The 15,826-nt window shown below is 46.6% G+C and overlaps 5 protein-coding genes across 7 annotated transcripts; all 5 read left to right on the plus strand.

Moving 5' to 3' along the window:
* The first annotated feature begins 3,351 nt into the window (after positions 1-3,351).
* Positions 3,352-4,907, plus strand: LOC121601465. The gene is made up of 3 exons (XM_041930291.1): positions 3,352-3,560; positions 3,642-4,349; positions 4,437-4,907. Exons 1-3 carry the CDS (start codon positions 3,417-3,419, stop codon positions 4,713-4,715), a joined length of 1,131 nt encoding a protein of 376 aa, XP_041786225.1. The 5' UTR covers positions 3,352-3,416; the 3' UTR covers positions 4,716-4,907.
* A 154-nt stretch (positions 4,908-5,061) lies between these two features.
* Positions 5,062-6,497, plus strand: LOC121601468 (zinc finger protein 684-like). Its single transcript, XM_041930297.1, has 3 exons — positions 5,062-5,302; positions 5,387-6,202; positions 6,288-6,497. Exons 1-3 carry the CDS (start codon positions 5,153-5,155, stop codon positions 6,408-6,410), a joined length of 1,089 nt encoding a protein of 362 aa, XP_041786231.1. The 5' UTR covers positions 5,062-5,152; the 3' UTR covers positions 6,411-6,497.
* Positions 6,498-7,899: 1,402 nt separating this feature from the next.
* On the plus strand, positions 7,900-9,965 carry LOC121601464 (zinc finger protein OZF-like). Its single transcript, XM_041930290.1, has 4 exons — positions 7,900-8,067; positions 8,156-8,875; positions 8,969-9,120; positions 9,196-9,965. Exons 1-4 carry the CDS (start codon positions 7,930-7,932, stop codon positions 9,443-9,445), a joined length of 1,260 nt encoding a protein of 419 aa, XP_041786224.1. The 5' UTR covers positions 7,900-7,929; the 3' UTR covers positions 9,446-9,965.
* Positions 9,966-10,738: 773 nt separating this feature from the next.
* Positions 10,739-12,032, plus strand: LOC121601467 (zinc finger protein 57-like). 3 transcript variants are annotated; one of them, XM_041930294.1, is made up of 3 exons: positions 10,739-10,913; positions 10,972-11,667; positions 11,749-12,032. In XM_041930294.1, the coding sequence occupies exons 1-3, from the start codon at positions 10,764-10,766 to the stop codon at positions 11,869-11,871; spliced, it is 969 nt and encodes a 322-aa protein (XP_041786228.1). In that variant the 5' UTR covers positions 10,739-10,763; the 3' UTR covers positions 11,872-12,032. The 3 variants fall into 3 exon arrangements, with proteins under 3 accessions (XP_041786228.1, XP_041786230.1, XP_041786229.1); XM_041930296.1 differs by having other exon boundaries at positions 10,739-10,877; XM_041930295.1 differs by having other exon boundaries at positions 10,739-10,901; positions 11,749-12,025.
* A 1,308-nt stretch (positions 12,033-13,340) lies between these two features.
* Positions 13,341-14,867, plus strand: LOC121601484. The gene is made up of 4 exons (XM_041930313.1): positions 13,341-13,455; positions 13,575-13,702; positions 13,791-14,578; positions 14,658-14,867. Coding segments are annotated over exons 1-4 (1,032 nt in total). The 3' UTR covers positions 14,659-14,867.
* Positions 14,868-15,826: the final 959 nt, after the last annotated feature.

A 15,826-nucleotide genomic window follows, 5' to 3' on the forward strand; every position in this document is an offset into this window, starting at 1 on the left:
TCACGGGTACATACTGTATATGTGTTTGTGTGTGCAGAGTGGCCAGATTATTTTTGCGGTTTTCGGTAGGCGCATCAAAATTTTATCGGTAGTTTTCGGTAGGAGTTTACCCGCTGCGCAAAGCGACGGAAGAAATCATGGCGTTCGGAGAATTTTATCATTCCTTCCTTTTCTCTCCAACGGCAAATTTGTCGAGCAGCTCGTCGAGCCCGTCCCTGCCCGCTGCGCAAAGCGACGGAAGAAATCATCCCCCTGTGCAAACCCGCTGCGCAGATTCGAGCAGTTTTCTGCGTAGTTTTTTGCGTCGTTTTGTGTCAAAAAATACGCAAAAAACAGCGCTGGACTTCAGCCGAAACTACGATAGCCAGCGTATTTATTGCAGGTTTTAGTTGCGGAACGAGCGCCATCTGTTGAAGGAATGGATGAACTATTTCAAACGGCGGAGAAAAAAAACGGCCAAAAAAAAAATTTGGCGCCCATTCCTTCTTCCTCCTCTTCCCCTTACTCCCTCTCCCCTCCCTGCCTTGCCTTATACTTGCGCTTCAGCCCGTGCCTTTCGCCGTCAGCTAATCAGTGTGTATGCGTTGGTGTATATGTACATTGCGGTTGTGTATTGTAATTGGTGGGTGTTAGCATTTATTTATTCGTGTGTGACCTTGACGATGCGGGAGAAGCTGGTTCATTTTGGGATTTAAAGTGTTATCGGTGTATTGATGGTTTATTTTATTTCGTGCCGCTGCTGATGAGACCATTCGATGCCCCTGCCAATTGAGGGTGAAGAAGCCTATTTAAAACAAGCGTAGGAGAACGTCTAACACTAATCTAATTTTTTTTAATTTGAACATGTTTGATGCTTCAACAACCTTCTAAGCATCATGTAGCACAATGTATAGTGGCAATAAAATATTTTTTTAAAAATATGCCTAAATCTGTCTCTAGTTTTCGGGCCACGACACACACACGCACACAGCGCGGGGAAAGTGACCGTTCACTCTATCATGTCGCGATCCCCCACCCCGCCCGGCGCTTTGAATGAGGATGCGATACAAGAAAGCTGAACCAGCCGTTCTACCGATACGGTAGCCGTAATCGATCATGCGGGGAGGGGGGGGTGGTCTGGTGGGGGGGGAGGGGAGTGCGTGCTTGCGTTCGCGCTTTCGTGGGTGCGTGCTTGCGTTTGCGCTTTCGCGGGTGCCTGCCCGCGTACACGCGTACGTGCATGTGTGCTCGCGTGCGTGCTCGCGTGCGTGTGTGTGTGTGTTTGTGTGTGTGTGTGTGTGTGTGTGTGTGTGTGTGTGTGTGTGCGTGTGCGTGTGGAAACCCCAAAACTATTTGATTCTGATGCGTACATTTTCATCCGCTGCGGCTACAAAGTCCATGCATTTTCGATTTCGCTACCTGAGAGACAACACAACTATCGGATTGGCACCACGATCTTTGCGATCGGTTCTGCTGTTGGGGGTGTTAAAAAGGCACACGATCGAAGCAAACGTGCGTGTGATATGTAGCAAATTTCTTTCGCGCATATGGTGCTGCACCTGCCCGTCCAGAATCTGGCGGCTTGTTGGTTTCGAGAAGTTATCATGACGCCGATTGACCGGCATTGCCTTGGAATGGGTTCGGATCGGTAGGTTCATGTTTTAGTCGAGTGAATTCCGTGCATTTGTCGCGCCACAGCGGTAGACCCGGCAGCACCAAAGTCAAAACAAAAACCTTCCCCGAGTGTGGACTGCTTTGCTAAGTTCTTATTATTATTATTATTATTATTATTATTATTTGGCGTAATAGTCTACGCGATCATGCCGGCCTTTTCAGGACTTGAGTACCACGTAGCCGGATAGTCAGCCCTTGCTACGGCGGACGGTTCATACGCGGTTAGAACCCACGACGGGCATGCAGATGTGCGGAATGATGGCGGTGTTGCGGGCCCGCTCCTATCCAGCGTGCAACTTGCATACTGCCACACTGTCTCCTGCTCGATGCATACGCTGCAGGCAGGGGGAAGGATGCACCTCCACGATAGAAAAAACACCGTCAACACCGTACAAGTGGACAGAGTATTAGTGACAAGGACCCCGGAAAAATGGTCGTTGTGGCCAAGTGGCTGGAGAGTCATTTGCCCCCCCCCCCTCCCCCCTCATGCCGGAAATAATTGTAGGGCCTGTGACCGATGAGCGTAGGGGTCCCATGGTCGAAGCCCGCGCCCGCCGTCAATTTAAGTATGCTGTTCAATCTCCCAACAGCTGTGTGCCAGTACCCCCTCCTCCCGGTCATCAGTTACCATGTACAGGAGCCTCATCTCATCTTTCCCCCGATTCCCCTAATCCGCCACTGTCATGAACACCTTCCTTTCTTTGACCAATGAATCATAACATTCCAGAAGACAACACAGACTTTCCAGTATGCCGGTTGCACGATCAGCTTGCGTTCTAGATGCCGGCGGAACGGTATGTTGAGGAAAACAAGCGCCGGGCTGAACGTGATAATGCGAATAAAGGTTCTGTGCGTTGCACAGCAAACCCTCCAGCGTGAGCTAGCGATTCCGTAGTCATTTTTACATTGCAGCGTTTCAACTCATTGCGCTTTTTTGGTTTGATTTGAGAAAATGCAACTGCATCGCCGCAATGTTTGTTAACGGTTTTTTTAAGCGCCACAGCAGCTCATCAGCATTGACCACACGCGAGAAAGAGATAGCGCTATGGAGCGAAAAAGCACGGACGACGGTTGACAGCGATTGGCCGTCTGACGCACCAACACAACTAAACCTTCGACAGCCCCCTCAGGCGAGGGGTATGAGGCAGAGTCAGGGACGGGTAGCTCAAAACGCTGCTCGACAAATTTGCCGTAGGAGGGAAAAAGAAGGCCTGAGAAAATGCGCGAAAGGGCATGATTTCTTCCGTCGCTTTGCACAGGGGGAAATACGCTGGCTATCGTAGTTTCGGCTGAAGTCCAGCGCTGTTTTTTGCGTATTTTTTGACACAAAACGACGCAAAAAACTACGCAGAAAACTGCTCGAATCTGCGCAGCGGGTATCGTAGTTTCGGCTGAAGTCCAGCGCTGTTTTTTGCGTATTTTTTGACACAAAACGACGCAAAAAACTACGCAGAAAACTGCTCGAATCTGCGCAGCGGGTAGTGATTTCCATATAGAGTTTAATACAATAAGTGATTTGGGAAATGGTAATATGACTTTTTGGTCAGTATTACGAAAAAGTCTGTGATTTTCGGTAGGATAAATGAAAAATCGGTAGTTTTAGGGGGCTCATCTGTGAATCGGTAGGCATATCAAAAATCGGTAGGAATACAGATAAATCGGTATTTCTGGTCACTGTGTGTGTGTGCTCTTCTCTGATGTTTGACATTTGTCGATGGCGCGGCTTGTTTACCAACAAAACCCAAAGGCGCTGCCGGTTCACAATGGCCCGTTCCGCCGGTGCGCAAACGATGCTAAGCGTTTGTCGATTTTGTTTGTGTCAGGAGGAAGACAGCTTAGTTCCCATGGATGAGGTACTAGCGTGCCTGCTTACCCTTGAGGATGTAGTGCGATTCACGGGCATTCAGGTAAGCGACGCATACTTTGCTAATCCCTTTGCCGAAGTAAGACAAACTCTAAAACCGTTTTTTTTTTGGCTGGTTTTGTAGATTACTGAGAACCATAAAGCATCCTACGCGATGTGCGTGATGTGTACGGATAAGTTGAAAGTGTCGAGCATTTTCCGGAACACCTGCCTGAGCAATGATGCTTACTTTAATGAGATAAGTGCTGCATTGGCCGTTAGTGCTGAGGAAGCGCCCCGTGAAGCAACCAGAACATTGGACAGCTCGATGGTTTTCGATGCTTCTGGTGAGGACGGCACCACCAAACCACGGGTTATTAAGACATCTAACGAACAGCGGAGTGCACCGGTAGAAAAGCTTTCCATCCAGCCCGTCATCAAAGGAAAAGAGACGGTAATAGAGAACGAACCTGCCTACTGCAGCAACTACATCGAGCCGGGTGAAATACTAACTTCCGAGGAAGAGTATGGGGAGATAGATTGGGACGACAGTTTGAACAACACGGTTGTACCGGCCGATCGAGAGAAACCATCAGCACAGAGGCAGGATATGCGCCAAACGCAACATCACAGCCAACAGCGTCCCACGTGTAGCCGCACGGTGGTAAATGCGCAAAGGCTCGAGCAAAAGAGCAAACCCACGTCCCCTCGTCCACCCCGTCCGGAGAAGTTGAAGACTAAAGGCAGCGCGCAGCAACACAGCGGTGCCATGGTACATGATAACATGTTCAAAACAACGTGCAACATCTGCGGCAAACGCTTCGAACATCTCAAAACGTACCAGTACCACATGGTAAGTAGAAGGATTTGCAGACAAATTTGTTTTGCTTAACTTTTTTTTTATACATTGCCGTTTTGTTTTCCTCGTTCGTTTTGCCAGCAAGTACACCAACAAATTGGAAGGTCGTTCAAATGTAGAGTGTGCTCCAGGGTGTTCAGTCGCTCGATCGGGTTGGCGGAGCATATAAGAAAATTTCATCGAATAGAAAACAGGTTCAACAGGCTGACACCCCAAAATACCACCAGCTGCAAAGGCATGCCGCTTCGGACGGTCGCAAACGCTGCCAAAGCGACAGTGACAGGGCCGGCCAAAGATGCAATTACGGTTAGCGAAAGAATGGCCGAAAGAAAGCAAAATGCGAACGACAGTATTTCGTAGCATATTTAGCATAATTGGACAGCGCACTGTGGACAGTGTGGCTGTGCTGCAACAGGTTTAGTTGCCGTTAAGGAAGATCCCTGGTACAATCACACGTGCTTGCGTGCATGTACGATAAATGAACTTACATGCGTTTCACTACAAATTACACTGCATAAGGATAATGAAATAAAATGAAATTCAAAGAATTTACTTACTGGATAGATCACTAGTTCCGGGAAAAAAAACTGGGAGAAATCGTATATAGAGATATTTCAAAAACTATTGCAACCGCTAAAAACGGTCGTTAAAAATGCTAAACGTGTGTTGGTGAAGAATATCCATTCCCCCAACACCAATACAGCGAGCAGCATCGCTTGTTTTGGTTGAGTTTGACATTACTGCCCGCCGACTTTGGTTTACAAACAAAATTCCCACCCATTCGTTCGGGACTCGCCATGGAAAATGCCGTGCCGCAGCAGCAGCAGCAAATGCTGCAAGTCTGTCGGTTTTGTCTGTGCGAGAACGAAGAAAGTTTAGTCGCTATCGAGGATATACTGATGCTGACGCTCGCCATCCAGGACGTGGTACGATTCACGGGCATTCAGGTAAGGGGCATCTATCCCGCATTTCCAAAGCTGCACTCATTCGCTGCCAAATCATTTTAACCATTTGCCGGGCACATCTTCCAGATTGATGAGGACAACAAATCAATGTACTGCATGTGTTTGGAGTGTATTGATAGATTGAAAAGCTGCGCCGCCTTCCGTAACACCTGTCTACGTAATGATGCTCTCTTCCAAGACCTTTGCTCAATAGTGAATAAAAGTGGCAAGGAGCCGCAAACGGAACCGATGGAAATCCCCTCCCATCCCATCGATACCAATAAAATCGTTGAACCCGTCGAAAGCGTTCAAACCCTCGAAACCGTTGAAACGGTAGAATTATCAGACAGCTCTGCATTCGAAACGACGGATTGTGACGATGCTTGGCAAGCACCCTTGGTTGAGAAGTCCGTCTGCGAACCTGCGCCAAAGCGACGCTACAAAAAACGCAACATCGATTACAGTCTCTACTGCCCCCCGCAGCAGCCCACCGTCTCGTGGAACGCGTTTGCGTACCGGACCACTGTCGAGCCGGGGGACGATTTTGCGTACTCGGCCAACTACATCACACCGGGGGAAATATCGTACGAGGAGGACGACACGTCCGTCGATTGGGAGAATTGCCGCCTCAATCCAGACTATCCGCTGATCGCTTACGAACGCCAGCGCGGCATACGGAAGCTGCATATGTGCGATATATGCGGCCTGCTGATGCCGCACCTTACACCCCACATGCTGACGCACGAGGAGGCCCACCTAGCCTGCCCGCACTGTCCGGTGAAGATGAAGCAGAAGACTGGCTTAACGCAGCACATCGAGACGGTGCATCTGAAAACGGTCAAGAAAACGTGCCACCTCTGCGGCAAGGGTTTCGTACATCCTAAAACGTACCGATATCACATGGTAGGTGGTGGCGGTGCAGCCGGCCATTGGCCGTTTTTAGCGCACGTGCTTGAGATAAGTTCTGCCCGATTCTTTCTCGTTTTAGCGTGCCCATCAAGACGCAGGTGAGTCGTTTCAGTGCCCGGTGTGCTCAAAGCAGTTCATGCGCTCGATTAGTCTGGAGGTCCATATAAAGAAAACGCACAGCCTAGTGGCGGCCTCAAAGTAAAGCAGGATTGGCAAGCGGTTGAGAATCGGATAACGCGCACGTGTGCTGCTCATTCTTTTAAATATGGTGATGAAAATGAAAAACTTGATGAACAATGATACAATGCGCTTCATTCATATCATCTATTGAGAATCAATGCTTATATTTTTATTACAATTCAATTGATATTCTTCGCCAATCCAAAGGGACAAAACAGACGGTTTTTGTTCTGCGCTTTTATCGAGATTACTATAAAACTCCACCAAGACCATCTCGAGCTCGAGACATCTTGGGATGCGCAGTTGTCAAAACAGCGGTTGACAGCTCTATTCACTACAGTGTGGGCAGAATTTTTTGGCGGTTTTCGGTAGGAGCATCAAAATTTTAACGGTATAGTCTGTTCCCGAGTTACGCGGTTCTCGACTTTTTTTTCAGGAGTAACGACGGTTCTCGACTTAGGCAGCGGTCTATTCTTATTACGCGCAACATTATTGCTGCCAAAATGTATGGTTTTTGACAGCTAGCGCAACTTTGTTGCCGGCCAAATTCAAACCAAATAGATTTTTATCTGGCAACATTTTCTATTTACTTTGGTCATGGTAATCGGGTAGTATTTTACTCACATAACGTGAAATTCGACTTACGCGGGTATTCGAGTTACGCGGAGTCGTCGGGAACGCAGAAACCGCATAACTCGGGAACAGACTGTAATTTTCGGAAGAAATTTTATATTTTGTCGGTAGTTATCTGACGTCCGATTTCGTCGTACGACGGAATCAAAACTTTTTGATTCCGTCGGATCATTGCATCCGATTTTATCTGTCAATATAATTATGCAGGATATGTAGGAACAATAAGAAATTATTTTTTAATGATGGTTAAACCAAGGTGGAATGTATAATGAGGTGTAGTTATAGCGCTTTTGGTGATCCCCCCCCTGGGCTCCGATTTTGACAGATGGTTTCCGCTTGCATATGTATTGATGGATTGTTTACGTTTTGCATGGTCAATATTTGGTGGAGATCAATTTGGGTGAATATTTTAGTTTATTAGAACACAGCCCGTGATTTAAAATGGAAATTTTCCTTCGAGAACTTGAAGCGTTCGCCAAACGCGGAAAACTAACTGTCAGTTTTCTTCGTCGATTCTTCTTCCACCTAGCTGTCAAAACGGGCCTATAACTTGACCTGATATCTTTACGGTCCTTGGGTTAAACCTTCAAATCATTAAATTTTCGCAATATGAGACGAAATAGCGTTTTACAGAAACGTCCGATAAAATCGCATCGGATCAGTGTTGCCACCGCCCTCACTACATTAAATCATTTGGGAAATGGTTTTATTACTTCTTGGTCAGTACATGCGGTCCTCGAGATACTACGGTTAATGGGGTCCGAAAACGGGGTATCTCAGAATCCGCGTATATGAGGTACCGTGTATTTCGGGGACCGCCTGTACAGATAAATCGGTATTTCTGGTCACTCTGACTATTCGCATCCAGTGGTGTTGTTTATCAACAAAAACTACACTGCGGCTAGAAAATGGAAAGCGCTTCGGCCGAAATATCGAATATTTGCAGATTTTGTCTGTGCCAGAATGAGAAACTGCTCATCCCGGTGCGGAAAACGCTAAATTCTTCACTCGACCTGGACGACTTGGCACGGTTCACCGGTATCGAGGTAATGTTTGAACGCCAAAACCGAACCTCCCAAATCGGTCCCTAATTTCGGTACGCCCGCCTTTCTTCCCATTCTCCGGCTTTCCCAGATTAGCAAGGAGCACTCTGCCCTGTACGTGATGTGTCTCGAGTGCACCAGCAGGCTTAAAAAATCGGCCGATTTTCGGAACTCGTGCATCAGCAATGACGCCCTCTTCCGGGAGCTGTTTTCCCTCCACAGTGCCGAGCAGCCGGGCGAAGTCGAGTTCGTCGACGACAGTCCCGCGCATATCGCCAAGACGGAAGCGTTTGAGATTGAATTTGTCCTGCCGCAACACGACGAACAGACAACCACCGATTACGAACAGTCCGAGGAGGGGCAGGAACAGGAAGAGCGGCTCGATTCCGGTGCATCGGACGGCAGGGAACAGGCCGAAACGGCCAGCTGGGAACAGTGTGTCGATAGTGTGATGACAATGAAAGCGGAGAGTTTCAGCGAAGAGGAGGAGTACATTGACCAACCGTCGCCATCGACGAGCGAGCGGAAAACGAAAGCTGTTTCCCGGCCGCACGGCACCAAACCAACACGCACGGGCAACCGCGCCAAGCAGCTGTGCGGGACGTGCGGCAAGCTGGTGAACAATTTACCACGCCACATACAGAGCCACAGACAGGACGCGAAACGAGCGTGCCCTCACTGTCCCGTGGAAATGGTCGATCATTCGAATCTTCTGCGGCACATCGAAGCGGTCCATCTGAAGAAGATAGTGAAGACGTGCGAACTGTGTGGCAAAGGGTTTACGCACAACAATACCTACAAATCGCACATGGTAAGGGCTGGTTAGATGACGATGACGCAATGGGAATAGCGAGCGGATAATTTGTGCCTGCAAACATCATGCTTCTACTTCTTTATTTTACAGCGTTCCCACCACGGTATAGGCGATACGCACAAATGTAACGTTTGTGAGAAGGAATTCAATCACCCAGGAGGCTTAAGGGATCACTTTAAGCGGTTCCATAGCGATGAGTACAACTTCAAATGTGCTTTATGCGGGAAACAATTTAAACTGAAGTAAGTATATGAACCAACCCATATTTCGACAATTTCGACAGCAACGAGTAACGATCGTGCGTTTTTTCCCCCCAGACAAGAACTCAAAGTGCACGAAAGAGTGCACTCCACCGATCAGCCCTACGCCTGTAGCCAGTGTCCAAAGCGCTTTAAAAGTGGATTCGCTAGAAAAACGCACGAACTGACGCACTATGGCATTGTTTTCGGCTGTAGGATTTGTAAAAAGTCGTACCGATACAAATCGCTTCTCACGATGCACATGAAAAAGATGCACCCAGAAGAGACGGCAAAGGATGAAGATGCGGTCAAACTAGAGGGCCAATAGAATGACATTGCGATCTGGCCAAATATTCTGCCGCAAACCTAGGTGTTTGCTTTTCCAATATTTTTAATGCCAATTGACACTACTAAAATTCAAATTAAACTTTCATTTAGTTGTTTCTCTGTTAGCTTTTGCGTTCAAAATTGTGTTTTTTTGTGAAGATCGAAGAAGAAGAATTAATTATGTAGTTCATTCAACATACTCTGCGAATCAACCATACGTTTTTTCCCACATTTTTCTAGTAGCGACACAGGTTCCGCAAGAATCTACTAGGTTCGTTTAAAATATACGATCGGAGCTATGTTCTCAATGTTGTACCTGGCTACTGTAGGCTTACTGTACAAATGTCTTTACTCAATGGACTTGGAGCAATGCCTGTTTTGGTTTGTTTTAACACATTATCTGTTGAAACACGAATCGACTCCGGTGCTGCTTAGTTTAGAACCGAAAATTGTAAAAAAATGAACTAATCACGTTGTCCATTTTAAACTGTAAAAGAGTCGAATTGATATTTCTGATGACGTCCAGCATCCGACGAAAATGATGACTGACCGATGCATTTAGAGTTAAAATAATTTCTTTTTATAAATGGTTATTTTGCCTTTTAAAGTAAAAATAAATTCCTTAGAGATAAATAACGGTCAGACTGATGTTACCAGTGAAACCAAATTTATAATGCCTTAAATTGATTCCAAAACATTCCTTTTCCTAGAAACTAATTCAAAACCCATTTCGGAACTGAAATTATCTTTTTTTTTAATCTGTCCGAGACTTGTATTTGATTGCGGTTCAGTTTAGACTCAGGAACGTCAGAATCAGAAATGGATGGGAATGGATCTATGCAGTAGTGCTGGGAAAAATAAACATTTCTTCGGAATCGATTCTGGCTAGCTCCGATGTTTTTTAGAATGGTAGGTCTGGAACCAGTTTCCGGAGCCGGCTCAGCTCCGGATACGACTCCGGAATCAGCTCCAGAATCGGTCGCGGAATCGACTACAGAATCGGATCCGGAATCGATTTCAGCATAGGAATCAGCTCTGGAATTGATTCCGAACACGGAATCGGTATCGGGTAGGCCCAATTCCGAGCTCTCACCACTAACTATGCAGCATCTAACAATGAAAATAACATGAGCATTTTCGCTCGATAAACCCACATTTTTTGGCAAAATGTCCGTTCCTTCAAGAAATCTCTTTTTTTTCAAACATTATTGCTACCTGGGTAACGGTATTAATGACAGCTGCGATTTGAAACGGTTGACGTTTTCTCCTTGCATTGCAATTGTTTGTTTACCATCAGTGCCGCCGTATTCACGCCTGCGATGGAGAACGCACCGCAGCAAACGGTTTCTGTTTGTCGGTTTTGTTTGTGCGAGGACGCAGAAAAACTTATCCCAGTGCTGGAGACAATCAATCCTACGCTTACAATTGACGATGTAGAACACTGCACCGGGCTACAGGTGTCTGGCCGGGTGACACACAGCGAGGATCCCGTTGTTGCACCATAACATGGCTTTTCTTTGCTTACAGATCGCAACGGACGACGAGCTAGCTTCCTGCGCAGTTTGCCTCGAATGTACGGACGCACTGAAATGTTCGGCCGACTTTCGCCGTACCTGCATGTACAACGATTCCCAGTACAAAGAGATACGGTTGACGCGGCTTACTAAAACGGACGATTCCTGCGCCTTCGATTTGGCGGAGGAGTATTTGGAAAATCCAGACGAGACTGCTTGTGAGCTGCAGGCAGTTGCCCTGAAACCGGACCTCGAAATCAAACTCGAATATGTCGACGAGGAAGAGATTTACGGGAGGGCTATGCGAGTGTTATCGACCCATGGTGAGGTTGGCTACTCTGCCAACTACATCGAACCTGGCGAAACGAACCCGGAAAGCGATGAGGAGTACTATGCAACACCTCCAGCGAACATACCGAAGCAGCAAGGCAAAAAAGCTACGCACACCAGCAAAGAACGCAGAAAGCAGAAAATGAAGCGAAAAAAGTCACTGTGTGATATGTGCGGCTCGATCGTGATCAACCTGCAGCGGCATACGCTAAATCACACGCAGGCAGTAATGCACGGCTGCCCCTACTGTCCCATCAAAATGACGCAGAAAACCAACATTGTGCAGCACATTGAAACGGTGCACTTTAAAACGATTGGCAAAACGTGCAGCATTTGCGGGAAGGGCTTCGTGCATCACAAAACGTACAGCTATCACATGGTCAGTGCAGGATGGGCGAAACTGTACAGACGGGACAAAGCAAGCAATTTATGGGGTTAATCTGTTTGTTTTCTCTTACAGCGTTCCCATCACGGCGATATCGACACGCACGAGTGTAAACTTTGCGCTAAAACATTCACCCATGCCAGCGGACTGAAGCAGCATATTAGAAGGGTCCATAGTACTTACAGCAAAACGGAATAAGTGTATCAGATGGAAAACACTGCCGCATTACCACCAGCAGATCATCTTCTTTGAGAACTTTTGATCATTAAATTATTTTGTACGAAACACAGAACCATCAAACTAGATAAGTAAATTACCTTTGTATTAATCCAATAATTTTGTTTGGAACAGTTAGATTTTCCTATTGCTTATCGTTTGCCACAGTGCGAGCGTCCACGAGTGCCGTCCAAAACAGCCAGACTCATACAAAATCATGGAACATTCTGCTCCATCGCGTTCCAGCGTCCACCCGACGTTTACCGACCCGAACCGAATAGTTTTGTTCTTGTAAGCATGTGTGGGTATCAGGTAGCAGAAGGTGTAATGCTTGCCTGCCGTATGCCGCTGTGATACCGAGCGAGACGCATAGGCAACGCATCTACGCAAGCGCCACAAATTAAGCTTAAACGACTGGAACATCAAATATCCATAGAAAAAAAACCTAAGCTCCACAGCTTCTCTGGTTTGCTCAATAGATGGATGGCTCCACTGTGTTGCTATCCCATTAACAAATGGCGCTACCTGCTTTTTCTTTGCTATTTAGAATGCATCAGTCGTTTACCGTCTGCTAAACGAAGTTTTTGAGATTTCGTTTAGGTTGATAGCTTGAGCCGTTTAGAACCCGTTAAGTGGTCGTTTATTGGACTTGTGGCACTTGGGTAGAGGACATGTGTAGCCGTGAGGAAACTTTGCTGTGTCTCGTTTGCCTTGTCCTTTTCTTCATTTTCATATTCATATGATGAGAGAAGCATGCGTACCTTAAGGTTATGTTCGGGGTATAAGCTCTATCCCTTTTAATTTAATGGTGAAGATAGAATCGTGTGCTATAGGCTGTGTATTCGGGTATGGGCAGGCCCACGTGGGCGTCGTGTGTACGCTGGCAGTGGATCCCGCGAACATAATGTCATGGTGTAGTGGTGACCATAAAACATTGACAGTAGTGGTGTTGTTCTCGCACATCTAGGCTAATCGCAAGCAATGGCCCAAAGAGCACAAGAACTGTCGTACAATTGCCGTCCAACTTGAGCTTGGACCACCTCCGGAATATAGCAGCCCGCAGCTCGGACCGGACAATCGAACTGGCCCGTACGCCAAAGTTTGCTACCAAAGGGACCGTAGAGCTAGCACCGAACATCATATCGACCTTAGTTATTCCGCCAACTACATCGCACCAGGCGAGATGGTGGTGTCGGAGGAGGACGAACAAATTGGGCCCGCAGATGGGTGGCGCATCAGGCTGAATCCAACCTTTCCAAACTTACACCGCAGTAGATTCATGAAACGAGAGATTCATGAAACCCTACACTATTACCAACCATTTGAAATTTCTCCAGAAACTGTCCTATCCCAGGAACTGGTTCATAATTTGTACAATAAATCTTATTCGAGCTGTTCCAAACCTTATACGAGAGCTCCAACTCTCAACATCTCCAGCATGCAACGACAAAATGGTGCAAGAAATCCAACTGGATCATTATGTAGAAAATGTTCAGAATTTTCAAAATGATCTACGAAGGACAGTATTCTCGAAGCAGTACTTTATGCTACACCCTGTATCCGAACGTACTTGTGTGCGTGATTTCATTTGTTTTGATCTGCGTGCGATTTGACATTTGTCCTGGCATCGCATTGTTGTCGTTCCATGTAAACAATCTCACTACCTGTTTCGGGATGGCGAACAGTTTGCAGGGAATATTGTACGTCTGTCGGTTTTGTCTCTCGCGAGAACCAGAAACTGCTTCTGCCCTTGGTAAAAACCTTCGACACTCTACTCACAATCGAGGATGTGCAACGGTTCACAGGAATACAGGTGAATATCGTGCGCTTGATTTTGGTCCAGCGCTACCGCTGCCCTTCGTGTCATGTATGAACCTAATCTTGATGGCTCTTTGGTTTAGCTCGATGCGAATATTCTACAGTACGCAATTTGTCTCGAATGCATCAACCAGCTGAAAATCTCTGCCGACTTTCGGACGCGCTGCCTGAGCAACGATGCACAGTTCCAGCAGCTGCACGACTTGCTGGTTGCAAGCGCGAACGCCATCGAAACCAAAGCAGAGGACGGGAAAAGCCAACCGTCCGATCTTGACGAACCAGATATGATGGCTGAGCTCGACAATTTCGATGATAGATCGACGGAGTACAGCATCAACGATCCCTTCCGTAGGGTGCAAGGGGAATGTTCCTTTCTGGAGGAATACTTGCTAGACTCAGAATCCGACAGCGTAAGGGTGGACGGCTGCCGCAGGACCAGCACTACCAATCGCAGCAGCAGAACCGTTTCCGAACGCTTTGCGAAAGATGACGAACATTGCAACTCTGCCAACTATATCGCACCCGGTGAAGCGTCAATCTCGGACGACGACGGCGTGTCGGACCCGGAGAACGGTGAATGGAGCAGCTACTACTGGCCATCCAATCCACTGATCGTGCCGTACGAGCGGGAACGCGGCAAGCGAAAGCTGCACCTGTGCAACATCTGTGGCATCTTCGTGAAGCACTTGCCGAAGCATGTGATCAACCACGAGGACGACATCTCCGAGGCATGCCCGCATTGTCCGGTGCGAATGAAGCAGAAAACTAACATGATACAACACATCCAAACGGTGCACCTGAAAACGATAAGCAAAACGTGCGAAATATGTGGCAAGGGGTTCATTCACCATAAAACATACAATATCATATGGTAAGTGTTGCCAAAACAGGCTTGGAAATCGTCAGCTTTCTTATTCAGTTATTTATTATTTCTTTGTTCTCTCGCACAGATGTCGCATCAGGACGAGGGTGGAACGTTTGAGTGCAAAGCGTGCTCGAAAACATTTTCCCATTCAAACGCACTGAAGGATCACTTCAATAGGTTACACAATATTGCGAGGAAACAAAAATAAACCTTATTGTAGTGTATTGGGTGTTTGCTTCGCCAAAGCGCATAGCTTAACATTTGTTCTAAATTGCTATGAATAAATTAACTCGAAATTTACCACCTTCATTCGGTCCCGTTTTCTGCAGCGGTTTATTATAATTTGCTTTAAATAATTTTCAACAATTTTAAACCTAATCAAAGCATTACAATCTCATCACAACGAATGTTCAGTGTATAATTCTAACGAGATTATTTCCACCACTTTTGCGTTCTTCGTTATCGTACTACTAGCGGTTCTTCTATATTCCTATTGTATTCTAATTGCATTGTAGTTCAAATGTTTTTAAAGGCCAGACGAACGTCAAAATAGCCCTTGTTGCATTTGTGTGCGTGTAACACCTTTTGCTGTCATCCTCCGTCCGTGTCCTGTTCAGTTTGTTTACAATCATATTCTGTGACTGCTCCCGATGGCAAACGTTCAGCCAGATATGTTGCATTTGTGTCGATTTTGCTTGTGCCCCAATAAGGAACAAACGATCGTTATCGGTAAAACTCTAAGCTTTACCTTTACAATCGCTGATGTTCGACGGTGTACTGGAGTTTCGGTACCGCAGCTATCTACTTATCCCATACAGTACTGTTGAAAGCATTGGAATCAACTGAATCCTTCCTTTCAGGTGAGCCGGCAGGATGCATTAAAACTTAGAATATGTTTTAAGTGTTTGGGTAGCGTGAAAAGTTCTACCGACTTCCGGCACGCATGTATGCGCAATGATTCCACCTTCCGCGAACTGAGCGTTAGGGCATCATCAAAAGAAGAACCGGTCACTAGTGCACAAAAAGAACCGCCCGCTAGTACAAAAGAAAAACCGGTCACTAGTGCACAAAAGAACCGCCCGCTAGTGCACAAAAAGAACTGGTCATTAGTGCAAAAGAAGAACCGGTCAAACTCTTATCGAATCAAACATACCCGGCGCAGATCCGTTGGAGTTGAAAATTGAAATTCTCGTCGATATCGATAAAGAAATAAAAACTGAACCGTTCGTGGATGATACAAACATAACTGGACAG

The sequence above is a fragment of the Anopheles merus genome, unplaced genomic scaffold, assembly GCF_017562075.2.
Source record: "Anopheles merus strain MAF unplaced genomic scaffold, AmerM5.1 LNR4000097, whole genome shotgun sequence".
Classification (NCBI taxonomy): Eukaryota; Metazoa; Arthropoda; class Insecta; order Diptera; family Culicidae; genus Anopheles; species Anopheles merus.

Coding starts and splice junctions, on each gene's coding strand:
- LOC121601465 (XM_041930291.1), top strand. CDS start 3,417: ATGGCCCGTTCCGCCGGTGCGCAAACGATGCTAAGCGTTTGTCGATTT. Junction 3,561..3,641: donor TGCGATTCACGGGCATTCAG/GTAAGCGACGCA, acceptor CTGGTTTTGTAG/ATTACTGAGAACCATAAAGC. Junction 4,350..4,436: donor AAACGTACCAGTACCACATG/GTAAGTAGAAGG, acceptor TCGTTTTGCCAG/CAAGTACACCAACAAATTGG.
- LOC121601468 (XM_041930297.1), top strand. CDS start 5,153: ATGGAAAATGCCGTGCCGCAGCAGCAGCAGCAAATGCTGCAAGTCTGT. Junction 5,303..5,386: donor TACGATTCACGGGCATTCAG/GTAAGGGGCATC, acceptor CACATCTTCCAG/ATTGATGAGGACAACAAATC. Junction 6,203..6,287: donor AAACGTACCGATATCACATG/GTAGGTGGTGGC, acceptor TTCTCGTTTTAG/CGTGCCCATCAAGACGCAGG.
- LOC121601464 (XM_041930290.1), top strand. CDS start 7,930: ATGGAAAGCGCTTCGGCCGAAATATCGAATATTTGCAGATTTTGTCTG. Junction 8,068..8,155: donor CACGGTTCACCGGTATCGAG/GTAATGTTTGAA, acceptor CGGCTTTCCCAG/ATTAGCAAGGAGCACTCTGC. Junction 8,876..8,968: donor ATACCTACAAATCGCACATG/GTAAGGGCTGGT, acceptor TTTATTTTACAG/CGTTCCCACCACGGTATAGG.
- LOC121601467 (XM_041930294.1), top strand. CDS start 10,764: ATGGAGAACGCACCGCAGCAAACGGTTTCTGTTTGTCGGTTTTGTTTG. Junction 10,914..10,971: donor GGCTACAGGTGTCTGGCCGG/GTGACACACAGC, acceptor CTTTGCTTACAG/ATCGCAACGGACGACGAGCT. Junction 11,668..11,748: donor AAACGTACAGCTATCACATG/GTCAGTGCAGGA, acceptor TTTCTCTTACAG/CGTTCCCATCACGGCGATAT.
- LOC121601484 (XM_041930313.1), top strand. CDS start 13,341: ATGGTGCAAGAAATCCAACTGGATCATTATGTAGAAAATGTTCAGAAT. Junction 13,456..13,574: donor GCTACACCCTGTATCCGAAC/GTACTTGTGTGC, acceptor GATGGCGAACAG/TTTGCAGGGAATATTGTACG. Junction 13,703..13,790: donor AACGGTTCACAGGAATACAG/GTGAATATCGTG, acceptor TCTTTGGTTTAG/CTCGATGCGAATATTCTACA.